General features: G+C 39.8%; 3 protein-coding genes across 6 annotated transcripts in view; 1 reads left to right on the forward strand and 2 right to left on the reverse strand.

The window, feature by feature from the left end:
* The first annotated feature begins 12 nt into the window (after positions 1-12).
* Positions 13-6,877, forward strand: pcmt (protein-L-isoaspartate (D-aspartate) O-methyltransferase). 2 transcript variants are annotated; one of them, XM_051410091.1, is made up of 8 exons: positions 13-319; positions 3,043-3,147; positions 3,261-3,292; positions 3,848-3,952; positions 4,116-4,236; positions 4,892-4,977; positions 5,176-5,402; positions 5,890-6,877. In XM_051410091.1, the coding sequence occupies exons 1-7, from the start codon at positions 139-141 to the stop codon at positions 5,353-5,355; spliced, it is 810 nt and encodes a 269-aa protein (XP_051266051.1). In that variant the 5' UTR covers positions 13-138; the 3' UTR covers positions 5,356-5,402; positions 5,890-6,877. The 2 variants fall into 2 exon arrangements, with proteins under 2 accessions (XP_051266051.1, XP_051266050.1); XM_051410090.1 differs by having other exon boundaries at positions 15-319; positions 5,176-5,345.
* A 447-nt stretch (positions 6,878-7,324) lies between these two features.
* lrp11 (low density lipoprotein receptor-related protein 11) lies at positions 7,325-14,673 on the reverse strand. Its single transcript, XM_051410067.1, has 9 exons — positions 13,817-14,673; positions 12,499-12,656; positions 11,244-11,385; positions 10,856-10,981; positions 10,507-10,710; positions 8,831-8,998; positions 8,666-8,722; positions 8,483-8,575; positions 7,325-8,345 (listed from the first exon to the last, which is right to left on the reverse strand). Exons 1-9 carry the CDS (start codon positions 14,382-14,384, stop codon positions 8,191-8,193), a joined length of 1,671 nt encoding a protein of 556 aa, XP_051266027.1. The 5' UTR covers positions 14,385-14,673; the 3' UTR covers positions 7,325-8,190.
* A 726-nt stretch (positions 14,674-15,399) lies between these two features.
* Positions 15,400-26,886, reverse strand: part of map3k5 (mitogen-activated protein kinase kinase kinase 5) — a 66,898-nt gene continuing 55,411 nt past the window's right edge. The window contains exons 20-31 of one of the 3 annotated variants that reach the window (XM_051410027.1): positions 25,166-25,343; positions 23,940-23,957; positions 23,181-23,358; positions 22,115-22,283; positions 21,791-21,976; positions 20,765-20,870; positions 19,776-20,019; positions 19,505-19,617; positions 18,494-18,615; positions 18,082-18,158; positions 17,802-17,890; positions 16,932-17,211 (exon numbers count right to left, since the gene is read on the reverse strand). In XM_051410027.1, coding sequence (XP_051265987.1) covers positions 17,827-17,890; positions 18,082-18,158; positions 18,494-18,615; positions 19,505-19,617; positions 19,776-20,019; positions 20,765-20,870; positions 21,791-21,976; positions 22,115-22,283; positions 23,181-23,358; positions 23,940-23,957; positions 25,166-25,343 — 1,455 coding nt within the window. In that variant the 3' untranslated portion in view covers positions 16,932-17,211; positions 17,802-17,826. Of the gene's footprint in view, positions 16,584-16,931; positions 17,891-18,081; positions 18,159-18,493; positions 18,616-19,504; positions 19,618-19,775; positions 20,020-20,764; positions 20,871-21,790; positions 21,977-22,114; positions 22,284-23,180; positions 23,359-23,939; positions 23,958-25,165; positions 25,344-26,886 lie in introns of those variants that run through there. The other 2 variants (XM_051410028.1, XM_051410026.1) reach the window with 2 other exon arrangements.

The raw sequence follows: 26,886 nt of genomic DNA on the forward strand, positions 1-26,886 counted from the left end.
ATATATATTTATTTTCTCCTGCAGTGCAATCAACCTGGGCTGAGGCTTATCTCTAAACAACAACAACAACAAAAGCAGATTATTAAGTGAGTGAGATGGCCCCAGCTGTGTGTCTGTGTTAGAGAGGCCGCGCTGTGGATGTCTGGTGACGTATCCGCCGCTCCGCCGTCGGCTCTGGAGGTCGTCAGCTTCCTCGGCACTACAGTTGGCGCAGGCGCGGCACTGACAGCTGCTGTCTACTTACTCCGCAAAGTCTGTCTAATAATGGCCTGGAAATCCGGAGGAGCCAGCCACGCAGAGCTTGTTAACAACCTCCGCAGTGAGTACACGGGTTATTATGCGGCAGCGAAACCACACGAAAGAGACCACACACACACACACACACACACACACACACACACACACACACACAGAAACAACGGTTTTAGTTTGACGGTTGAGGGTGAGCGCAGGAGCCGTTGCTAGCTGGTTGCTAAGCTATGTGGCATGTTGTTGTTGACCTAGCGTTGTTACCTCTCTCCACCCCTTCCTCGAACCACGTTCACAGCGTGGGACGGGTGCATGCCTGCTTAACAATGCATTGCCTGTGAAGAGACACGTCGCCTCGTTCCTTGTGTGCAGTGAGAGTTTATCTGTGCAGCTTTAGTTTCGCGTTAGGTTAGCCTGCTAGCTCTATGTGCGTCATTTGGGACGTTGTTAGCTAGCGATAGCAGCTGTGCTAGGTGCCCTGCCCACATTCATTGATAGCTGACTTACCCCCTCTGAGCCGCTCGCTATACTTGTACGTGAGTGACACTGACAGCTGGAAATGTGAGGCTAGTTATTTTTATTTTATTTTATTTTTTTACTGTATCTTTGTTAGTGGATGATTGGAAATGACAGCATGCTGTGTCACAGTGGCTGTTCGCTAGTGGACGATAGTGGCTGCACAGAAAGAAAAGGGGCAGTGACTCAGTGTAACGTTACCACCCTGCTAGACCCACTGCTATCTGGTACTAAGTCCACTGTGATCGGTGCCATCAATGCCACTTAATGCCACAGATGGCAGTGCGTTGTGTGGTTTAAAGGAGAAAGTCTGTGGTCGGATGCATTTGAGCTCTGATCTGACATGTAATGTTTCTTCTCACTTGCAAAATTATATTGTGTGTGAGGATATCTGAAGACGTCTGTGTGTGTGTGTGTCCTCTTTCAATATAAAGTATCTACCAGGGCTATTTATGTTCTGGGCAGTTCAGCAAGCATTTTGCCAAAAGCTGTGTGGTTTTGGGACAGAGGCCAGTAATGCTCCATTTCCTTTTTAAACGAAAGCAAAAGCATCATTTGCAACATTATTGTGTTTTTATCTTTTTTGGCAGCAAATATGGTTTTATATCTCAGTTAATTATTGGCCATATGTTTTAGTTGTGCATGGTGAAATAAAAAAAAATGACCTAGAACATTTTGTTTAAGCTCATCAGTATGCAAAGCTGTAATGCAGGATAATAAAATGCTGAAAATCTACAAGAACAAGCAAATTAGTCTTTTGCCAAAAGGCTTTTAAGTCAAATTCAGTAACTTCCGCTTTTAATTTGTGCCAATTATGCAAATTATTTTTTTTCTAGCTTTAGCACAAGAACATATTTTCAAATTAAAACTTTTAATTTGCTTCTATATAGGTGTTAAGTAAAATATTTGTATTCTGTTTGTCCTTGAAGTGGTCATTACTTAGATTTTCAGTTTAGTGGACACTGACCCATTTAGACACACCAATGGCTTAAATTTAACCCTCAGTTTACATAAACTGGATTTAAGCAGGTCACACTCAGGATGCATGCTAATTCACAACTTTGTTTTTATTGTTTTTGTGTGTCCTCCTGACCAGTGCTTTGGACTGGCTCATAAATTATGTATTGGGTTCAAAAAACAACACATCCTGTGCAAAGAAAATGTTGACTTTTAAGAATAATTATGAATAGACAGTTTGTAATCTACCAGTACAGGTTATTTTAAATTCAGAAATCCCTAGTCTGTCCCCATCTGGCAGCTTGTATAGTTTATTTGTAATGTATCCTAAAGCAGTACGTAGCTCTGAGGGCAAGTGGAGTTAGTAATGAGAGCAGCGCCGGCTGTCGTTGGCTTTTCCTGCCTTTGGCACCAGCTGCTACAGGAACCTGTTATGAGGGATTATTCTGAAGACACTAACGCTTCTTTGGGGAGCTTTTCTAGTGTATTCCACCACACATGTTTACACTTTAACACTGTCTGACCTCTTGTAATCCATTTCATGTAAATAACACTTGTGTGGCACGTCTTGCCTATATGCAGCTGACTTCATTTCGTCTTGCATTCTCTGATATTCTCAGTTTTCATATTCGACATATGGTTATTTGCAACTTCCTTTTGATTCTACATAATTCTCACACAATCATTCTCCATATTTTGTCTATGTCTCAGTATTTTCCACTGCTTATTCCCTGCGTACTTAGAGTCATGCTGTTCTTTTATCTTCTCTTAATTTATATGTACCGTTCCTATAGTCTTGGGTGTTATGGATGCAATCCTCTATCACAGCATATGTCATTTATATTATATTGCATTGTGGACATAGGAAGTGCCTTTAATGGGTAAAATAACCAGACAGGAATTTCTATTTATGGTTAATCCAGTGAATTAGATGCCTGAAAAATTAAGGCATATCATCACAGTCACATGAAAAGGGTGTAAAAATTAAATTTTGCCATACAACAGTTCAACTCATTGATTTGGAAAATTGCCCACAATGCTCAAATACACTGGGAGTTTAAAAGGATAGATAACTCCTCTGATGGTCGACAAATTCTCACGGTATAAGTCATCATATCTCTCACTCCAAACATACCATTCATTGTAATAATTGGTTGTGTTATATCCCTGAATTCACTTTGTTCTTGCCTGTGTGTTATTTTGCTTTTGTAAATTTCTATTTGCATCTGCTGCACGATTATGTAAGATATTCCTGCCTGGTGTTTGTACTTGTTCATTTTTCCTTAATACACAGTGACACAAACTCTTTTGCATCCCCAGAAAATGGCATTATTAAGTCCGACAAGGTCTATGAAGTCATGCTGGCCACAGACCGAGCCCATTTCTCTAAGTGTAATCCATACATGGACTCGCCGCAGTCAATAGGTACGTCTGCTCATGTAATCATTCATGCACCCCTGCACACTCAGAAATCCAAATATAGTCTGTTATCAGAAGGATGAACTAACCAAATCTTATGCCTCTCTTTTAACCAAAAGGGTATCAAGCAACCATCAGCGCTCCACACATGGTAAGACTTTAAAAGACTCTGACATTTCTGCATCTTGTGAATCTGATTTTTTTGTCAGTCTTGCTCCCGTTCAATCAGTCAGTAGATAACAATGAGAAGCACTCAGAGAAATACAAATAATATGGTTTTAGTGGATTACAGTGGCAGTTAACTAAATATAAGCAATTTGATTTTTTGATTTTTTTTTTTCGGTTGTTAGCATGTTAGCGTTGTCAAACCTTTCTAATATGCAGCTGTCAGAAGTGTCAACAAATGGTAAATGATTCAAACTGAAGACTTTGTAAAAGGGCTGTACCATATGTCATTTTTTTAAAGCTTCGATTGAAACGTAGAATGTTTGTTGTCATATTTTATGCTGTCTCTGTCCTAAAAAAAGATTAAACATCCTGGAACAAAGTGATGTTAAAATGCTTTGAAGACACAGAAAGAGACAAGTAGTGATGTTGGCTAGCTGCCTGGGTGGGGTTTACCTCGTCACAGTCAGTGGTTGATGCAATATGAATGCTGGCTGACAGGTTGTAATACAGTTTCCATGTTGACGTCCCCTCCTCCCAGCATGCCTACGCCCTGGAGCTTCTACATGACCAGCTGTACGAGGGAGCCAAAGCTCTGGACGTCGGCTCTGGCAGTGGAATCCTGTCCGCCTGCTTCGCACGAATGGTGAGCCACACATGACGGGTAAACACATACAATTTCTCTTTGGTGGCATTCTGATTGATCAATTGGCTTGTCAACCAATCAGCATAAAACGAGATAAAAACATGTTTAATGCTGTGATATTCTTGTATGAACTGGGCTCTGTTCATCCCTCCGTGCTTTACAGGTAGGTCCTAAAGGGAAAGTTATAGGAATTGATCACATCAAAGAGCTGGTAGACGATTCTATAAACAATGTGAAGAAAGATGACCCCAGTTTGATAACATCGGGCAGAGTCAAGCTAATAGGTAAGATGCCATTGATGAAAGGTAACAGATATTTCATTTATGTCTTTGTTCTATTAATACATTTTCTGGAAATTATTTGAAGAGGAGAAATGTCTGATTGTTCCTTTTTAAAGCTAAGGGACAGTGCAATGCTTCCTGTCTTAGTAGACAGGATAGTGCAGTGTTAAACAATTGAGAAGCAAGTACCTACTGTGAGCTGCTCTGCAGGAGGGTGGGATTGTTCATACATTTAGGCGATTAATAAAAGTATGCAGTGCACAGACTCTCATTCTTTGTTTTGTTATATTTTTAATGACTTTGCTTTTACAATGTTTTGACAGATTGTTTGTGTGGGTGGGCAAACAGCTGTTATTTGGCTCCAGTGTTTTTCTCATGTGATCTCGTGTCTCAACGAAGTCTGTCAACGGAAAATAAATTCCTCATTAATTGTGTTATAGTACCAAAAATATGCTAGATACTGCTTAATGTACTATAAACTGTGGTCTGTACGTAATTGCCAAAGAATTTTGTGCAAAAAAAAAACAAAACCATTTTCAGATAAAGCCTTAAAGAGTTGCCATTAAATGAGTAACTGCAGTCAATGTTGTATATACAGAGTTAACAATAGAAAAACAACATGGTGAAACAGTGTGTGTGTGTGTGTGTGTGTGTGCAGTGGGAGACGGGCGAATGGGCCATACTGAGGAAGCACCTTATGATGCCATCCATGTTGGCGCAGCAGCACCTACTGTCCCCCAAGCTGTGAGTATTTTTCTGAACACTTTCAGAGCCGATGATCAAGGTCACATTCTTCCAATTCCCTTAAAAACAAGGAATGAATACCAATACTTTTAAAAACCTAGAAAACCGCATTAAAATAGCAATGCTGGAATGTCTTTTTAAAACCTCCATGGTTTTTATCCCCATGTTATTCACTCACAAACCTTGTTTGTCTCCCAGCTTCTGGACCAGTTGAAGCCTGGCGGCCGGCTGATTCTGCCCGTCGGCCCGGCGGGAGGAAATCAAATGCTGGAGCAGTACGACAAAATGGAGGACGGCAGCACCAAAATGAAGCCCTTGATGGGGGTGATTTATGTGCCTTTAACAGACAGAGACAAGCAGTGGTCCAGGTGGAAGTGACTTCCTTCTCCCCTTCCTCCCCCTCTCTCCTTCTCACAGTGGCAAAGGTGAAATGGTGTGGCTTGGAGCAGGCAATGGATCACAAGGGGCTGCATTTTGCTGCTTGTTGACATTTTTTGCTTCTTCCATACCATACCAACTAGCTGCACGTTTCCTTCATCTTTTTTTAACACCATAGTTCCAATTTGGTTCAATAAAACCTGCGTGACTAATGAAATTTGAAGTCCTAGTTGTTTTGGAACACAAACATGAAAGAAACTGAAATAGCAGCAGTGTAAAAAGGATATGCTTGGTTTTCAAAAGCATGACTATAATTTGGATGCTCATAAAGCATTAAAACCCAATTACCCAGCTATTCTGTTTGGTCTTCTACTCTGTGAGATGTAGACAAAAACCAATAAGTGTTTTGATTTTACTGTGAGAATGTATGTTAACATTTTGCATGTGATTCTAACTCTTGAATTTTTGTTTGCATGGTGCATGCCGCTCTTCTTTTTCTGCCTTCTCTAACGGTGGACTTTCTGTTTCTCACAGGGATGAACTTTGAAGAGGAAGACGGTCCATGATCCACCTTTAAGTTTGAACCTGGAGGAAACTTGGATGGGGTCAGACAGCCCATGACATTTTGTTCAAAGCATAACAAAAACATGCTCTTTTTGTTTAAGTCTAACGATGGACTAGAGTATCACATTGAGGACAGCCCAGAGGGGTTGGGAAGAAAGACTGCTTGAAGCTCAGCACAGAAATATTGGAGAGGGCTTTTGGTTTTTCTTTTCAGGCCTGCATCTTTTTGGTTGTGTTTTTTTTTTCTTTTAAAACTGCTGGATTTTAGGTTTGTTTGTGGTTTCATCATTTGAATTGCAATCAGCCATTTTTACAGTATTACATTTCAGCAGCATCAAAGCTGAATGTAGGAGGAACGCCGGACAGCGACGAGGAAAGCCTTTTTAGATAATTCACCTAGCTACAGCGTCTGTGTGTGTGGATCATCAAACTGTAGACTTCTCTGCTAACATTTGAGCTTTTTCCCCTCTGCCAGCAGTATTAGGACACACACACACACACACACACACACACACACACACACACACACACACAGACACACAGACAACACAATGGCTGATGTAACTCACACATCCTGCTTGATGTGCAGCACTCTTAGGTCATTTCACACATAGAGTAAGAAACGCATTGGATCATACTGAAAATACTCCAAAAGAGAGCAGAGCACTAATAACACCGACACATGTGCACATACAGGGCTGTGCTTTTCACCTGGTGACGTGTTGCTTTCTGCCGCTGGTTTTCCATTAACAATTTGCGCAGGCTCTTCTAGTGACTGATACTAAATGGGATAGTCACTGCTTTGCCAAAATAAACTCAAACGATATAAAGCAAATGAATGTCTGTTTTCTTGAAATCAAAAAGCACATTTTATTTTGGGTGATCTAAGAGATTGATGATATTTGGCTTTCACAGTTTCTGGAACAGCCTATGAAAATAAAGAGATGCTTATGTTTTTCTTTGCCTTTTGTTTTTGAATCTTTTGTGTGCAGGCCCCAACCTGAACCTGGTGTTTAATATATATTAGATTTATTATTAAGTCTTGCAGGCAGGGCTCTAACAAGTATTTTCCAGGAGTCCCAGTTCTTTAAGTTCAGCCCCCCTGTGAAATGTATCACTTATATTATTACTTATGAATAATTGTTTAAATGTTCTGATGATTTTTAATTAACAATATAATCCTGGTAGAGAATTTTTTTTCAACTTTTTTGGTCATAAAATAGTATAATAAATATAAATATGCCAATTAGCTTTAAATAACTCATTTAAATGCAATTTGCAAAGTCAGTATAAATTCCTCCTCAGTTCCTACAAACTAAGAGTGAATAAGCTCACTGTCCTCAATGGTAATTTAATAATGTGTTGTGGAAAGTATTACATTTTAGTTACACATCACACCAGTGGGTTTTTTGATATAATAAACTTTAATATATCACATTAAAGACAGCACTTTGAGGAAATACACCTGCGCAAATATAGCACATACTCCACAGAAGTTTGCTTAGTAAAGAAACGTGTGCAACAAACCTTAGACAGGAATAGAATTTGAACAATACAATTTGCTATGGCTTTATATGATCCGAGAAACTTCAGGAATAAGTATTTAATTCCTAATCAGTCAAAAAAGTGCACTATATTAGGCACTCCAATGTGTTGCATTTCTGCCCTTCAGGCAAGTTAATTTAGGTAAAATGAACAGCACAAACATAGCACATTAGTGTCACCCAGTGGCAGAAATAGAGCATATTTATGTGCTGCACTAGTTAGGAAATACCATCACGAGTGAAAGTAAGTGTCAAATCAAAGTAACCAGTGTTTCAGGAATAAAAGGAGTTTCAATAAAGGGGACAAAAGAGTCTCTTGTACTGGATCCCAGAAGTCACAATGTGTAATAATAGACAGCTGTATATCAGTATCGAAATAGGAATGTTGACTCTTTCATCATGGATTCACAATCAGATTTTGTTAAGACAACATAAATATGAATTCACAAGCAATCTGAATATGTGTCATTGGCTTAAAAGGCAGCATCTATCAGCAACAGATTAACCAGTCAGAGGGGTTCAGTGTGGGCATGTTCAGAAACGTTCATGACAGCAGAGAGTTGGGGTGTTTCCAACCTGAAGTGAGGACAAATTAGCGATACCGGGCTGCAAGGAATACAAAGTGAAAATCCAAAAAATCCTGGCTGAGGCTCTGGTGACAACATATCACCCGTGTTTTTCTTTCTCAGATCTGGCACTCTTGCATTTGCTGCCCCCGGTTGATTAGCTACAGGTACATGCCGTTGATGAGGTAATCTGACTCCTCTGTGGTGAGAGGTCGGGCTTTCTTCAGCTTGTGACGAACAAGTCTGAGACGACAACCGATCATGAGCAGCAGCAGGGCAGTGATGATCAAGCCGAGAGCCAGAGGAAGGATTGCACCTGCAGGAGGAAACAGACCATATAGAAAATTAGCAGAGCAGAACATGACACACGAAGAAGAACAAGAGGGGACACATGAGAGCAGAGACACGCTGCAGTACAATGATATAAACCAAACCTTTCATGTTGGGTCGTACCTGACTCTGGCACTGGATGTCCTCCCTTTACTGGAAATGGTTTGGAGATGGGGACATCACTCTCTGCTTGACTCTGGGAGACTTTAGGGGCAGCTTCAAGAACAGCACAAATACAATTTAGATTTGGAAACGTTAAATAGTTAACACTATATTACTGGTATGTGAATGAAGTGTTAGCTTTACCTATCTCAGTCTGTTTGGTGATTGGAGGAGCCACAGTTGCTGGTTTGAAAGCTGGACCTAGAAGATGTTTCCATGAAGAATAAAGAATTATAGTTGTTTTAAGTTGTTGCAATTACAAAATTAGGTTTAAAAAAAAAAAAAAAGTAACAAGAAGCAGATTCTCACTTTTTTGTATACATTCACTGACACAGTCAGATTCCTGGAGGAAGTTGTTATGGTTGCCCTGGCAGCCGCCATACAGGAAGTGTTTGCATTCTCCTGCATTTCGGTCATAGTACCATCGTGGGAAGGTGCCTTTACAGGGTCCCACAACTGGAGCTGCAGCACATGGATCTACAGGAGAGAAAGAGACAGACACAATCAGCTTCTCATGTTTGACAATTTCATATTATGCATATTAAGAGTGCCTTACATGGAGTGCAGAGCTGAGATGATTAGCTGATTGATCTAACAAATTTGTTGAACGAGAATAAAATTGACCTATAACAATTTTGATAAATAATTAATTATAAAACAGCAGAAAATGCCAAACATTTCCATTTAGAGCTGCTCAAATGATGATTTATAGTAAAGAAAACTAACTTTGTAACTGTTGGAGGACAAAACAAGATGAAGATGTCATCTCTAGCTCTGCAAAAACGTGACAGGCATTCTAAAATTTTGGGATATTTTTTAGGATATTCGATATTTTTTGAGAAACTTAATGGAATTAATAATCAGTTAAAGCTGTTATATCCAGCTTGTCAAAAACCCAGAGAGAATTATAACCAACTCTGCAGTTCCCCTCAGCTCTATGCATCCTTTTAGCTTCTTCGAGTTCAGTGTTTTGGTTCTGCTTTCTTCACTCTCACTGCTCTCAACATTGTTCCCAGCTGCAGAAGCATATTTTTTTGTGCAGATGACTCTGATAAACCTACTGAATTGCACCCAATGGCAGACAGACACAGTTAGCAACTAAAGTTAGCAACTAAAGAGCTAAATAGTTTTCTTCAGGAGTTGGTGGGGTTCAAAACAGAGTTAAAAGAGAGTTAATACTGGACTTATATTTTCCAGGTTGCCAGACACACAGCTTAAAATTCATGCTAATGTTTCTCCATGTCTGCTGGATGTGTAAATAGGCGACTGTTTACTTTCACCATATCAACTTGATATTGATATTCATATCTTGTTTCTTCCAAGATGATCCTGTGGTGGGAAACTGAAGTTGCAGCCCTAGGAGAGTCAATACATTCCCATCAACAATGCTGACGACCAACAGAGAGCAAAGGTCAATGGATTTTGATCCCATTCCATGTGACTTCTCCTCCCTCTCTCCTAGATAATGAGGTATCATCTTTGTTGGTCCTTAGTTGGACTGAGCATTTGTGAAATGAAGAAAAGACTCCTGAGAATGCACCTCAACCATGTAATACCTGCAGTGAAATACCAGTGGGGGAAGAAGTCCTTTTGGTCAGCCTGATTCAGGGATCAGATGGCAGAGAGGACAGAGGCGCTTTGTTCCAGCACTCAGAAGGGGACACAGGCAAGGAGCTGCTTTCCCAGGGAATGCAGAGTGGCCCTGTGGCTTTGCCAGCACTGAGCTTAGTGCTATGACTCAATGGCTGCCTACAGGGTCTCCATCTGCTTCTATGTCCAGATACACACTAAAAAACCTCTCTGTCTCTTTACAAAGAGATACCGCACTAATGACACAGCGATGTAGCATCATATTGTTTTGGAAACATTTTAACAGGCACAGCTAAAGGAAAAGAAACAATTACTGATTCCCATCCAACCATGTGTTTGAAATGACCACAAGAAATGTAACAGAGTGTAAATAAAGCACTAAAACACAACTTTACCTTGACTGGTCAGTGCCTCCTGTTGACTGGGACTTTGTGGAGGAGTGGCCTTGCTCCTGTCCTGAGGAGGGATGTTGTTCTCTATGGTCTTTCTGGCTGCAGTCTGGAGCATGGAGCCATCCCCGGCCTCTTCTGTCTGGGCTACAGGCCGATGAGGGCTTGACAGATCAGCAGGATGGGTCACTGACTTCCTGCTGCTGTCAACTAAAGAAATCACAGAAAAACTAATGAATGGTGGAGAGGTTGTTGATGTTTTTGCTCATGTTTTTCCTTCATTCTTGCATTCCTTTAACGGATCTGGATGATACAAGAGATTAAAAAAGACCGTAGGAAACAATGGTTTTCTTACAGTTTGGGCAGAAGTCTTCATCTGAGCGGTCTGGACAGTGTTGCTTCCCATCACAGGCGTAGGTGATGTCAATACAGCAACCGTCATCACACTTGAACTGGTAGTTTGAGCAGTGACCGGTACACACTGTAGGAAGAGTAAGGTACATCTATCTTATAACAATCTTTCACTGTAACCGCAAAACACAACTTTTAATAATTTGAAAATGGCAACAGTATTGTATAGATTTTATTTATGTTGTGGGATCATCAACTTCTCTTTCCGTTAGTAAAGGCAATATTTTACAAAATGCACCTCTTAAGAATTGACCCTTAATTGGGACTTAAACAATAACCTTGAATTTTACAGGAAGTTCACAACAAAAACACAAGAAGAAAGAGCACATCACCTTCTGCTTGGTGTTTTGGTGCCAGCACAGTGACGGAAACGTTGTCGGAGCTCTTCTGGCCTGCTGTGTCAGTGACAGTAATCTGGAAGGTGTAAACACCCTCTTGGAGGCCTCTGATCTTCAGCAGCCCCGGATGAGTCGCCTTCAATACATACAAAACAAAAAAGTCTTGGATGGCAAAGAATTTTGTTATAGAAATCACATGTGCCTACAAAGTTTATCTCTCTTTAAAACTTTAATTGCTTTAAAACTAAATATTATTTTAATTTACATAACAGCATTCTTCAGTGATCACAAATCACAAAAATAGCTATTTATTTACCCTCTTACAAGCCCCTAATGGTATGCAGTCATGCAGATATTTTTTATCCTCAGCCAAGACAGACGTGAAGGGACTTTTGTTTGTGGTTGCATTAACAAATTACATTTGGTGGATGCCCTCGTAGCCTAGGGGTCCATTTAAGGCATAAAATGCACAAAACTTTAAAAAAACTAATACATTGCATTTGAAATATGGATGAAATCCTCTTTCAGTTTTTATTTTATATCACAATATAAGTTTAACTGAAAATCAGTTGAGAAATCGAGCCTTTTTTTTGGCTAATCCAGCAAAGTAAATATCTGAAAAATAAAAGTACTTGGCCGTCACATTGATGCAAAAATCATAGGAATCCAATATCACACAGTCTTGATCATTGACTTAATACACCATGTGGTCCTAAAGGGGTAGTTAAAATGGTATATAACAAACAATATGGCAAAATCTTTAACTCAACAGCAACGTGTGTTTCAAAAAAACACTTTCTCTGTTACTCAGGATAATCCACAGAGTTTCAAGGCAGGAAATGTGTGAGACCCTCCAGCAGGGCAGCCTCCAGCATTGCTGCTGTCCTTGGGGCATATTTGGACATAGTAAACTCTTATCTCTGTTGGTACAGCAAGGTATTATGGAGCTCTGTTGACTTAACTAATACAAACAAGTTATTTGACACTGGTATCCCTGAGGGCGATTCGTGACTATTCATACTACATATTCAAACGTCAGAGTCAAATGATTCCTGAAAGCAGAGAACATTTGAGCTATTCCTGTATATTTTTTTAACTCACGCTGTGTTTCCTCCAGTGTGTGTTTTCAGTTGTTTTCAGGCTTTCATTATCACACTGGGCACTAAAATTAAACTGCATACTGTCATTTTACTGCAAGATGGCTTGGGTATTAGCGTTGACTGAATAGACTATATCCGTAAACACTAACCTTCATATTAATGGCTGTGTCCCCCCTGACAAGAGTCCATTCATAGCGGCTGATCCCGTGGTCGTCCACACTGTCCCGTCCATCCAGGACAGCCCAGTCTGTGGGCAGCTGGATCACCACATCCTGCCCAGCGTCACTGCGAGGAGGCTCATCGACCTCTGCAGAATCAAACAGGAAAACCATGATAATCTAAAGGATGCGTACTGTACTTTATTTCAATTTTACTCTTTTATTGTTATGTTCCACATTAATTCTTTGTTTTACTCCACAGCTGACATGCAACAAAGAGCTAAAGGTCAGACTCAAACCCATTGCCGAAGCAGCAAGGGCACCACAATATCCACTTTTCCAGCTTTGATGGAAAACACTAGTAAATAAATAGAGGAGTTAACTATAAAAACACCTGCTGCTGATCTTAAATTTCAGGTCTAAGCAAATCATTAACTCACCCTGGCTGCTTTATCAAGATAAGAAGCAGTTGCTAGTGGCTTAACCTAAGGGCTGAGATATAAGAGCTTATATACAACTGTCCATCAAATTTGATGATGGTGTTCAAAAATTACTGTCAGGGAGCTGAAAAATTGCCTCACATGGTCAAAAGAATTGACTCTCCATACACCTTTGGACTATGGGGAGTCATGATAAAGCCTCTTAAGGCCAATAACGTTTTATGTACCAACCTTTGGATTATACCTCACCCTCCTCATTTCAGTAAGATAGGAGTAAACTGTGCATAAGCCTTTCCAATATGGCCTTTCACAATAAATAAATGTATCAGGGACTCATCCAAATATACAATATATATATATATATATATATATATATATATATACCAGTCCTAGAAAACAAAGTACCACATTACAGTTAGCCATTGTTCATCTTTGTCCATTTGTTTTATATAATCTGCACGTTCATTAAGTAAAGAAATACAATAATGAAACCTCCATAGTGCCCATAGTGGCACTGGAAATTATCCTTCCTTAGTTGTATTTCACTTCAGCAACACACTTATGTATTATTTAAGCTTTAATAAATCAACATTTAAAATTCTAAAATGTTGAAATCAACAACAAATTGATTAATTAAAAAATCTAATTGATTAGTTCACCATAACACCAACTTAATAACTTGCCTTGTTATGTCATACTTTAGCACTAGTTAATTAAGCTTTAATTGGTGAACAATACAGCAAATTGTTAAGGGTCACCAAGGGCCCTGCAGGTTTTTAATAATGTCAGCACAAAGATGAGCAGATCTTTAAATCATGATCAATATGGACCAATAATTAAGTAAGCCTGTGATTTGTGAGCTCTCTCACCTGGTGTATCGTCCTCATCCGGATGACCGTCCCCGGGCCTCCGGGCTGAACCGCTGGATGAACTAGGGAGGGGTCCCTGCGTTGTGTTTACAGTCCAGCTGTATGTAGTGAAGCCTTGCTGCGGTGAGAAGGAGCAGACATTTTTATTCCTATAGGTGCAGTTGAATAGGTAGCAGCTGAGGCTCTCCCCGGGCTGCCTCGGGTCCTCCTGGACCACTGCCACGGTGCAGTGAGGCTGGGAGCAGCAGGCGTGCAGGCAGTCCTTCCAGGTGTACACCGTGTCCGGGGCCAACAGGAAGGTGGCCCCCTGCTCGATGGAGGCCTTGGCCCGGATGATGCGCTCCCCGACGGCGTTGAAATCGCCCACACACGGGTCAATCACCTCGCCTACCTTGTACGCCTGGTCCTGCTGGAGCTGCTTGCGAAATTCCTCCAAGAGCTCCTCCACCCCTGTTATTTTGGATTTTAGGTCGAATATTGGTGAAGACCGAGTGTCGATACGTTGGACCGCGATCAGCAGCACGACACAGGCGAGCAGCAGCAGTCGGGGATGCTGAGGAAGAGCCATGTTGTTCGCGCAGTTAAACGGCGTCTCCCTCTGCCTCTCCGGCTGGTCTCCGACGCATCAGGGTGCACGCAGCAGAGACGGCGCCTTCCTACATGAAATATGTCCCCCGTAATGCTGCTCTAAAACACGATATTTTACTAAATTATTTGTGTAAATAACGAGAAAAGGGAGCTTACGGCTGGTTCTCTGACGATGCTAAAAATCAGTCGTTGTCATAGTGAGGGGGAGACGGCCGCGAGACCAGAGATGCTCAGCAGAAAGCACTGACGTCACAGTGATAGATAAATATGAAGAGCGGAAAGCTAACGCACCTGTAGCTCTCTCTCTCTCTCTCTCTCTCTCTCTCTCTCTCTGTTTACATGCATAGACACTGCATGCAGCACACAAAGGAGGCTGAATTGGCGGTCACATTTTTTTAATCATTATAGCTTTTAAATTGTTTGTGTTCAGTTTGTTTTTGTTGTAAAAAATCCGAGGCACTGTATCTATCTATAGCAGTATTATCACTCTGTAAAGCAATTGCCTCTATATGAGATTGTGCTATTTAAATTAACTGTACAAAAATAAGAATAAGAATAACATAACGTACAGAGTAAGCACTGCTGATGTAAAAACTACAATATTTCTTAGGAAAAATGGTAGAAAAACTTGCTTCTTAATCAGTTAATCAATTTATTCTAGGTTTTTTGACTGAATAACTTTTTAGGTATACATTTCTAGCCTGTATTTGTGCTTATAGCCAATGTCCAACTGACACTAGCTGTGGCTGACTGCAAAAACCTTCATAGTATAAAGTTTTGCATTTACTACACTTTTCACTTCACTTATGATAAACTTAAAATGCCCAGGATTAATAGTATAAACCTTTGATCTAATTTTTAATATTGTGTTTTGTAGCAAGTGGAAAGATAGAGTAAATGTCCTAATACCCATTGCACATACCAGCCTATTCTTTAAATACGATCATCTAATAAACTATAATCAGTCACATTTGTAACAGAATATTTCTAACACATTTCTTTCACAGTTTCAAGGTGAAAAAATTTATTTTAACAATATGACACAAAAACCTTTTAATACCTTTAGATATGAAACAAAGTGGACACACTGCTCATGATTATTTTCCCCATTTCTGACATCGTGTTTTGAAATAAAAAAAGGTCAAGGCTCCTCCGTATGAAGTTTGTTTGCATTTTAGATTTTCTGTTACAACATATATCTGATGGAATGATCATATCTACAAAACCAAGATAAGCAACATTTTGTCAGTGTACAACAATAGAAACAGAGCAAATGATTTGATGTAATATTAATTACTGTCTCTATATTATCTCATATGATTTGTGACACTTGAAAATACAATACTATACAATTCATTTTTCAAATGTGTTCATTATAGACTCCAAATCCACATGGAGATTTAACTATGTTTATCAATGTATTTCTAAGTACATAAATGTCACTCACATATAATTATATAACACAATATTTACATGATTTTTGAAAAATTAAAACATAGATTCGTATTATAAAGGAAATGTGAAAAAAACAAACAATTTAAATAAGTCTCAGGATGGATAAAAAATAAAATAAAAACAGGGCATGCACTGACATCCTTCAGATTACCATAACAATTAAATAAAAAAAACATTTAAATAAAGTAGTGATAAGATACGTATTTTAAAAACATGAGTACAGATGATTTTGAATGTAGCATTTTGTATCTCAGGCTTGTATTAGAAAACGTCTCCAGTTTTGTAAACGTTACATTTTGTAAGGACAGGAGGAAATGTTGACAGTTTTCAAGATTTTCACAATAAAGTTCCCACCCAACTGTCATTTTTAACGCACCTGTAACAAAAAGCTATGTAATGTCCATCAGGCGTAGCAAAACTAGTGGCACTTCTCAGTAATTGTTGCTTTCAAAGTGACCTTTTTTTCCCCCAAAAATTATCAAAATACTCTGACATGACCAGAGTTTTCTTGTGTGGGTGGAAAGCTTCTCTGCTCACACGGCAAACACAGGGTCTTCTCCTAAAAGTCTTGCTCTTATAAATACTGAGGTAAAGAGGAGAATACTGAGTTGTTGGGACAAAAGTCCTGACTTGTCTGAGTGGTTGTTGGCACCACTTAAGGCCTCAGGTTGGCTTCTGTCTGTAGTCTGTGATGGCATTCCATAGTTTACACAGCATCCCGCCTCTGATAAGGCAGAGAGAAAAGACTGTAAGGTTACAATGTATAATGTACTGTATGTTTGTAACCAACAGAAATGACACTAATGCACAGTAATAACACCGTTAAACACATGTTTACATTGTTTCTCTTGTCCTGAGAGTCAGAAAGCACTTCCTGTACATGTATGTGTGTGGAAAACATCATTATCTGTAAATTCATGTTACATGAAGCAAGGTTTTTAACAACAAGATTTCTGTATGGCTTGTCACATTTTTAATAGAATTCAATTTAACACCTGTTTCATGGTCAAACCGAAGTATGAATATTACAAAATATATACAGAAACATACAATTTTTGCTAAAATGTACACGTTATGAGTCGATCAGCTTCAAAGCTGCTGCAGCAAACAGTGGTGACAATGTTTGTTATTGGTCTCCACAAAACGGCTTGAGCAACCTCCTGTGCACACAATTCACTGTCGCACCGGTCTCACTTGTAGTTTACAAGTATATATCTCCTGAGAAGAACCGCAATGGGTAACCAGTATGCAACTTATACATGTGTGATGTAGAAACCTGAAGCCACCAGTACACATACACAGAGAATGGACTTTACAGTGAAGTAGGAGACATCTTGTGTTCAGCAGGATAACTTTAGAAATGAAAAAAAAAATTACCATATTACAAAACATTTTTAATGAGGTAGAATGAGGACATGACTTTTTAAGGATTTTAATGTGGAAATGAAATTTTGTGGTGAAAAAAAAACCTACCAGTCATATCTTATTGTTCCAAGCAGACTCTTTGTATTATGGAAAGTATTAAAAGGTCATAAATGTAATTTATATAAATTTAAAGATCCCCTCCAGACGTGTTAAATTAAATGCTTTTAAATAATTTTTCAATAGATGCCCTGAAGAAAATGTCAGTGTTAATAGATTCAGCGTGTATTGCTTTCTGCCACCATGCATTGTTTGATATTACCACTGGGGGACACCAAAGGCAGAAATGTACAAATCCTACACACACACAGTAAAAGCTTGAAGATTGTGTATCAATAATGACTTTTGAAGTGATTCTCTCTTTTGTGAACATGACATACTATCAGCTGTTATGCTGCCACAAATGGGATCATTTTAAAATGGAGATGAATACTGCAGTAGTAGTAGTAGGCAGCTAATAAAAACACAGATGTGTGTGACAACTTGACTAATCAACCACAGCTGGAAAGAATTTCAGAACCTGTGAGCAGTTTCACACTCCTTGCTCAGGCCACCTCGTAGGATTTCTGAGAAATGAAGTTAATTTGAGCTCCTGCTGCCACCAAGAATCTACAGTAAGAAACAATAAATGAGCACAAAGAAAAGGTTTTCACAGCTTCACTTCTGTGTTTCTAGTATACGGAGAGCTGCAGTGCTTTTTAGACGTGAGAATCAGCATGTTTTTTTTTAGGGACTAAATACTGAATACAGAAGTGAAACTGTCACAAGTCATCTTGAAAGACAAAATAAAGTTTTACTACCTCAGTCTTAAACTCTTCAGATCGTCTCTTGTTACATCATTGAGGATGTCGTTCAATGTGTACGCCTCATTCAGTATCTAGAGAAACAAAATGCATGACATGAGGACTGAAAACAAACACCTGCACTTAAATAAACTATACAGTTACATGAGATTTTACCATTGTTCATTGGCATTGTACAATGCGTTACATTGGCTTTTATTTCATGGTTTAATCTAGTTGCAAAGAACCTAGTAACATCGTTTTAAAAAGGGCGTTATGAAAAAAGCCTTTCTCTTCTCTGTAGAATACAGAAACAACGACAAACATCAGCTCTGATATCTCATAATAATCAAGTTTGTACTGTATAATCTGGTGCTGTCACTGTGTGACATCAACCAATAGACAAGGTCCAGCTCCAGCTGGGACTCACTCTGTCTATGGAGTCCTGGTCAGCACCATAAAGCCTCAGCCAGCTGGTCAGATCTGGGTCTTCATGTCTCTCTGAAGGTGAACTCCTTTGTTCCTCTGGACCATCTGATGATAGGGGGACATCTGCCAGAGAACACAGTGAACTACTTTAAACACATGGGACCCATACAGCCGACATTTGCACAGGAAAAAAACTGAGTGCAGGAAAATACTTAAAGTATTAAAAGTGAATGTAGTCAATGCAGAAAAATGTCCCCTGTGACTATGATACTGTTATAGATCATTGGAGTATTACTCACACATTAATGTAAAAGCAGGATTTTACTGCAGTAGTTGGTTGAGGTGGAGCTAATTTTAACTATTTTGTATAAGGCTGAAACTAATGATAATTATACACATGTAACATTAACATATTTTTACAAAAAAGAAGTTCTGTTACATAAATTAAATATCGGCTGATACATCGCTATCAGATTGTAATTGTTTAATCTTGGTTCAGTATCAGGCTCAAAGTCCAGTAATGACTGAGCTTCACTTTGCAACACAAGAAAGATGGCAGCACATATAAGGATATATATGATATCTGAGAAGTGATGTAAAATGTTTGCACAAGGAGTTTGTGGATTTTGCTTGAAACATCAATATGAGAAACACGGGGTGCATATATTGTGTAATATTGTGTGTTTTCAAACTGGAATCTCAGATCAGATCAACTAATTAGAATTAAAATTCACAATTTCCACCTCCAGTAGATGAGAAAGCTTTGTTCATGAACGTTGGTCATGTCCCAACTTGTATAAATTATTTAGTGAGCTGGAGGGAAAGCAGCCTGATGCAACCTCACTGAATTTTGGATATTTCGATTTTATTCATTACAGATCAGCTGTGAATCTCCTCAAACAGCCACAGCTGGTTGTACGATGTAAAGGCAGCCTGGTAATAGTAGCAGCAGAATCGGTGCTAGTATTGCGTTCAGTCAGTGTAAAAAGATAAATTAGATTAAAGTAGAGACCTGCGGGCTCAGATCGCAGCCTCAGTAGTCTGATCTCCTGCTCTCTCTCCTCCAGCACTTGTTGCAGGATGGCCTGATACTCTCTCTCCCTCTCCAGCAGCTGTTCCAGCAGCCTGGAACCAAACAAATAGGATGGAGGAAACACAACAGGAGGATTTATTTTAATTTAAGTTGATAAAAATGACATGAAATACATGACGGCTAACTAAAAGCTGTACATGTTAAAGCTGAGAAGAGCCCATGCTGCTGTGATGTATCTGTTCATGGCTACCTGTTGGTCTCCAGCTTCATCCTGCCCAGCTCCATGCTCACAGAGCGCTGTGCATTATGGGACTCGTGTGAGACAGTGGAGCTGAGCGTGCTCACTCCTGAGGTGGCCACGGTGTCGTCGTGAGTGGCGACAGGAGGCGCCCGGCTCTGGTGGGTGGAGTTTCTCTCTGGCTCCCCGTCGTCATCCACGTCCTCCTGCTCGGCTGGGTCACTTTCTGAGGCCAGACTGAAGTGAGGCCTCAGCTCTTAACACAGACACAAGACATTACAGATTTAATGAATGATGATCAATAGGATTCAGTTTAACTACGTATTTGTTATGGAAACATATTTCCTATGGAAAGTATCATTGAGTATGTATTAAATATGGATTCATTGAAGTATTCACTTGTTGATTTAACCTCACAGACTTAATATAGTCAAAATAATGTGTTATATATTGTTATTTTTACAGATTAATGCTACAGTAGAATGAGGTTTCAGATTAAAAAAAAAACTTCATAATGAAGGAAAAGGAGTTGGCTGTGAGTCTTTTGCGTTTTGTTGAGTCAAACCATGGGAGCTTTTTGTCCCAAAAACTAAACTTTGACTCAAACTAACAGTCGGTGTTGAGACGTACTGTTGTGTCAGGTTTAATTCTCTGTTGTAAAATAGTGAGCTTCTTCAAAAAACATACAAACTCAGCTGCACATCAGTCAAGCTTTAGACCTATTTTCTAGTTCTCCTCTTCTTACTTTTAAGTTACAGTACTGCTCTTATGTTGCCCACTAAACACAGGACACTAGTTAAGAGAGCTAGCTCTCATATATTTGGCACAAGCAGATGAATTTGGTGTCGAAGCTGTCATCGCTGAACATCCCCAGTCGTTCAACAAAAAGCTGTGATTACTGCAGCTTCCAGAGGGAGATATTTATCAGCAGTCAGCGCTGCCTCGGGGGACCAGCGATAACTTATTTATGGGAGATCTGCTCGAGACGCTGATAATGTTACCTGGCACCAGGATTGTGATGGCCGTCTGCACAGCTTTGCGGATGATGTTGTCCAGAGCGAACATCCAGTGAGGCTTGATGTTGTGGTTTCGCAGCACTTTGTTCACCTGAAGAAGTGAAGCGTTTCATAGTCAGAAACACGCTTTATTGTATTTTCATACTGAATACATTTCATATTATAGGTATATTTTTATATTTATACTTAATATTGTTGGTTTCACAGTTTTCATTCTTGAAATTTTAGTGAACATAGATAACTACTTTACTTCCTACATTTTTATCAACCGGTATATTTAATTTTATTGCTCTTTCTTTGCCCCAGTATCTTCGGCTGCAATTACCAAATCTCCACAAAGGGGCCTTTAAAGCACAATACTATTATTTACAGACATTTAAGTATATTTCAGTCTTAATTAGAGACAGAGATTCAAGATTATTATACATAGAACAAACAAAACTATAAAATCTTCCCAGCTGCATGACTCTCCTTCTTCTACTATCAATAGTTTGCACTGATGACCAGCAGGAGGCATCAGAGCTTCATGTTCTTGCTGGATTACGCAACACCCCTAACAAATATGAAAACAACCACTTGATCTAGAGTAATTTCATCTGCATAACTGCAATTCTGAGGGTGAGAACAGATCAGCCTTTTTATAGATTCCCCTTTTATCATCTGACTTGAAGGTTACAAGTATTCACAATTATCTGTCTGATCTCTGTGCAGGAGGAGCAGCAACATGGCAGCCTGCTGCTGCTATCTGCAGCTCATGTAAAATGACAACAATTATACTGAAGTGTCCAGAGCCCATGGTTTATGCATAGGAGTCCCTCTGCCTACAAATAGGGGATGGATAATAAAGAGGGACACATGTTGCAAGTGCAGGAGAGTAGAAAATGAGCAACATGTGAGGAGAATTTCAGCTCAGAAACAAAGCCTGAAATAAAGAGATGACATGAAGCTGCACTGAATTCCTTCTTGACCCTGAATCTATCTCTATAATGTTCAGTGGTCTGTGATACTTACAGCATCCTGGAAGCCAAACAGCACGACCTGCAGCTGACTGATGGCGGTGCTGTCGAAGTCCAGCTCCAGCTTCAGTTGAGACAGCGTGTTGGCGATGATTTTTCTGTCCGCCATGCGAACAAAGTCGGCCAGACTGACGACAAGGGTGGAGATGTGCTGGGGCTTCAGCTTCATTACCTCAGAGCCCTGGAGGTGAAACGGTGAGGGAAAGATGGGAGTGGAAGCCAGTACAGGAAAGGCTGAAGTGTACACAATGGGGTTTCATATTTGAAGTATTCATGTCTTTAATAATATGTCTGACTGACGCTGTCTTCCATTACCAACCTGTGTGATGGCCTCCATCAGGTTGGCCACCACCTTGTCCCGGTCCTCGGTCAGGATGTGGTGCAGGGTGGCTCGTCTCTCGCTGTCCTTCCGAAGCATAAAGAAGCCTGAATCCTTTTCATCGGGAGATGGAGGCGCACTGTGGTCCTCGAAGTTCTCCACTGGAATGCTGAGTAGAAAAGAAAACACTTTGAATTCATGTCCTGTGGGCTTAGAACTTATTCTATTTTCTAATCCTATGCAGCTCCCACGGTGTAGTTTGTAAACAAACATGCATGTAAAGCTCAGGATATATGTAAAAATGATGATTCATTCTTTTGCTTTGAAATGACTGAGTGCAACATGCTTCAAAGAGGCAGTCCATCCTATGTAATTCAGTGCTTCTTGAATATTTTTTAATGCTAATTATACAGAAATAAAAATACAAAAAAATATGACCACAGATTGTGTGTGTCTAACAAACAGCCATCTGTATATGAATATTTGTATTCATAATTTACTAAACTTATTTTAAACTTAATTTAATACTGATGCCCTTTATATGACCTACATTAACAAACAAGACCATCAATGAGAGTATTGGCTATTTCTATATAGATATTCTTAATGCCTGCTACCAGGTTGGATTCACTCAATGAAAGCGGTAGAAACACTACTGCTGTTGACCACAGGGGCCGCAAGAATCAACAAGAAATTCAAGTTCCTTGGAGGGGTTTAAAAAAGAGCTTTAATTGTGTTTTTACTCATTTCTGTATTGTATTTCTGGAAAATAGCTCTTTGGTTCACTGGGAAACACATGCAACTGAATATGAATGGGTTGCAGTAGATATTGCTTCGTTTTAGGGGCTCACAAGCTGAAAAGGTCAGGGACCACTGATTTATACCATCATGTGACACCAAAACAGTGTTTGCATTAGAATTAAATCAGCTACAGGCTTCATTTAGACACTCAGCTTAGTATTTATCAACACTACAATCAACCTATGGTGAAGCAAAATAACCGATCATTAGTAAAAGGCCAAAGTGACCCCAAAAATAAAACATGTCCAAGTCCCACTCATCCTACCTGAGGAAAAGGGACCTGGGCCCCTTGACATCCCTCTCACTGTAGCACTTGACGCTGGGCTTGAAGATGAAGGGGTTGGTGTTGAGGTCGTTGTCAGGGGAAACAGAGCCATACTCGCTGCTGCTGCTGGTGTCCTCCACCACCACCGGCACCGGCAGAGAGATGCTGCGAAGGTACTCTGAAAGACGAACATGAGAAAATGAAAACCTCTGCTCATGCTTGTTACATAATTTATGCACTAATAGTCTGATGCATTGCTTTGTAGCAAAGAGGGAGGCTGTTTTTTTTTTTTTTTGGATCGATAGGGAAGTAGGAGCTGTTCTTTAATAAAAAAAAGAGCTAAAGCCTTGAAGATTGAAGAGGGTGAAATTAGTGAAAGTGCAGATGGAAAATTGGCTTCATTTTCACAAAGAAAAATCTGATAATGCTAGCCTTCATCATGTTTAGGGAGAAGAGCTCCATCTGATGTATCTGGCAGCAAATTAGAGCCATTGTGTATACATTATGAAACAGGGATTATAAAGACATTCAAGCATTAGGAAAGAAGTCATGTTGTGCAATGTCTATTTTGAGTTCTAGGAAAGGGCATAGTCGTGCGAGGCAGGTAGCCACTGGCAGAAAAGAAAACTGTAGCCTACATACTCTTCAGCAGAGCAGGCAGATGTTTCATGGAACTGACATAGTGATTAAAAAGTAGTTCCTCTAGTGGTAAATATGTCTGAAAGAAGAAGAAGAAGTGTAGAGAGTAAAATAACTCACCTGACCCCGGTGATAGAGCTGTGGGGGAAAAACATAAAACGTGCGTCAGGAGTTAACAGAGAACAAAGCAGAACATGATTTCCACGTAAAACTGGCAGAACAACATTTCCAAGTATGTAGAGAGGTACAAGCTTTTAGGCTTTTTACGAATCTTTTGTGTTGGTGCCAGGGCACATGATAGTATCACTGCAGCCGGGTGGAAATTCAATGAGAACTGAGTTTATTGTGAAATCCAGACAATGAAGATTAAAGGGTGTGTTCAGGTTTTGAACACCTATTCACTCCATAATGAGCAGATACAGCAGGTGACACTTAACAGTAACTCTGTCAGCTGTGAAACTTTACAACTTTATTAACCTTTAAATGCAGTCTGCGTTCCTGTAAAGTGGTCAGTGTTGCCAGAACCTGCTTTCTATCCACCCTGCAGCAGTTTGAAGGAGGAGCAGTTATTGTTTTTTTGGTTTTAGGTGTTTTAGGGTTTTAAAGTGTTAATTTAATTGGCCAAAACAGTTAAAGAGATAGTTTGGGAAACACCAATTCAATTTCTAGCATAGCGTTACATGAGAACATGGATACCACTCTTGTGTCTGTACAGTAAATATGAGCTTAGCTTAGCATAAAGACTGTAAAACAGAGGGAAACAGCTAGTGCTGGGCTCTGTCAAAAGGTCCACCACAAATGTTTTTATGGCCAGGAGCAGGGACTGCGAGAAGTTTGGTCATCGGCATGAAGTTGTCTGTCGATCAGTTTAAACTCTAGGAAGTCACTGCTCCCGGCCAAGAAATAGTCCGGCACATAAACCCTCATAAAACAACCACCTCTGTTGTTTTTTTAAGTTTGCTTTCAAGCCGCTAGAAGTTGGATTTTGTTACCTTTGGGCAGAGCCAGACTAGCTGTTTCCCCCTGTTGCTTTATGCTAAGCTAAGCTAACCATCTCCTGGAAGTATCTTTATGCTGTATTTCATGTTACTGCACAGATATGGAACATCTTATCTAATTTAACTTATTTTGCCTGATGTTTGTATTTAGTTTGTTGAACCTTTTCTTGTTCCACTGATACTGATTGATTTTTAATTGCAGTATATTTCTATTTTGTTCCCCTAATGTGGACCCTAGGAAACCTAGCTATAATGTAATGAAAGCTAATGGAGGTCCACATAAAGAATAAAGTAGAGAAACATCAATAAGGCATTCCCAGCTGCTGAGCTCAATAGAACTGAACTCACCTGTGAAGCTACTCTTGCTCTTCTTCTTGCGGCTGGTGACGGTGAGGAACTCGTCAGTGAGCAGGTCGAGGGCGGTGGCTCGACGGTCCGGGTCGGGCTCAAAGCAGCGCAGAATGAAGGCTTTGGCCTCCAATGACATGGACTCTGGTATCTCTGGGTGGATCTTAAACATGCCCACCTGGACACAAAGGACACACATTTCAGACTGGAGCAGAAATGTACAGAAGATTAAAAAAAAAAAGAGATTCTCGGGGTAAATTATTTGATTCTCTGTGAGGAGACAACATAAGTGAACTGTGAGACTGTGTTTCAGGGTCAGCTGTAGCTTTGGGCAGACGTTGAGAGCAATAATGTTCTAAGTTCAAGCGCGAGACTCATGACAATAAGAAGACATTCCTGTCGTTGCTGTTGAGGAATGTTGAGTTTAAGATCAGCAGGGAGATGCCCCTCCCTTGAGACATTCCACAGGGATGAGTGAAGAGTTTATACGGGCTGTTGCACTATTTTGGAAAGCTCTGCCTACCATACACTGTGCAGATAGAACATGAGATCCTATCAGACATAAACACTCTGTGATTCTGTGATCTTTGTCCAGGAAATGTGAGGAGCACCCAGTTTCTGCTTTTATCTTTTGTTTACTATTCAGCAACACACGCCTCCTTGTTTGAATTCACAGCCCTTTAATTAAATTACATCTTATGGAAAATTCCATGATTCAGACCTTTGACAGTGAGTGCTATAATGCTTTCCAGACAACCCTTAAATATCTTTATTGCCTGTAATGGCCCACACATGGCTAAGAACAATATTTCATTGGTGTGGAGCATTTTACATTTCCATGCAAAGCAAATACACAATGTAAATTGAGTGAGTGAAAGATTTTAAACAAAGACACGTGCACACAGAAACTGGAAAAAAACAAAACAAACATGAGGGAATCTGCGTCGGTTCCTCTCATTGAGCTACATGTTTATTTGTGTTCAAACAAATGTTCATGCATAGACAATATTTGGAGTTTCTACTGAGCTAGATCACGTTACAGCATGCAGGTGGCAACACAATGCAGGTGCATAACGGCTGATTCGCTGGGTTTGTTTCCATAAAAAGAGGAACTGATAAGTGCAGACGCCAGACTTGCAGATTGTTTGATTTCATGGCGTCATTCTGATGAAGTTAGCCGAGAGAAAGCACCTATTAAAAGCATACAGCGAGCATTAAAATAACTAAACACAGTCCAGGCTGATAGAGGAAAGACTTGCACAACTCACTACACCTGCTTGTTTGCACGTACAGTAGGTTTCCGTACTTTGAATATGTCAGTTTGATGGATAGAAGCCTATTGTTTTACTCCTAATAATCACGTCTGGTCCCATCAGGGAGGTCTAGCTGTGCACAAATAGATTATTTAATCAGGCAATAAAAATAATTAAAACATATTGTGGTAGTGTTGGTGTATTTCATGTCTTAATTAATGAGTGTCATAAGTGTTTTTTGCCAACAAGTAACGGTAATCTGTCTCTCTCCTTTAAACCACTAAAAATTGTTTGATAAAAATTTGATTACAATCTTATTTAACCTGAACAAACCGTTTCTGTTGTTATCACGTTATCACATAAACATTTTCATATTTGGGTCACATGACCAAACAAACTCCATGACAACTGAGCGAACTCAGTCCGCTGATGAAGACTGTGAGAGGCAGTTGCATGCAACAGTAAAAA

Source organism: Dicentrarchus labrax, unplaced genomic scaffold, assembly GCF_905237075.1.
Source record: "Dicentrarchus labrax unplaced genomic scaffold, dlabrax2021, whole genome shotgun sequence".
NCBI lineage: Eukaryota > Metazoa > Chordata > Actinopteri > Moronidae > Dicentrarchus > Dicentrarchus labrax.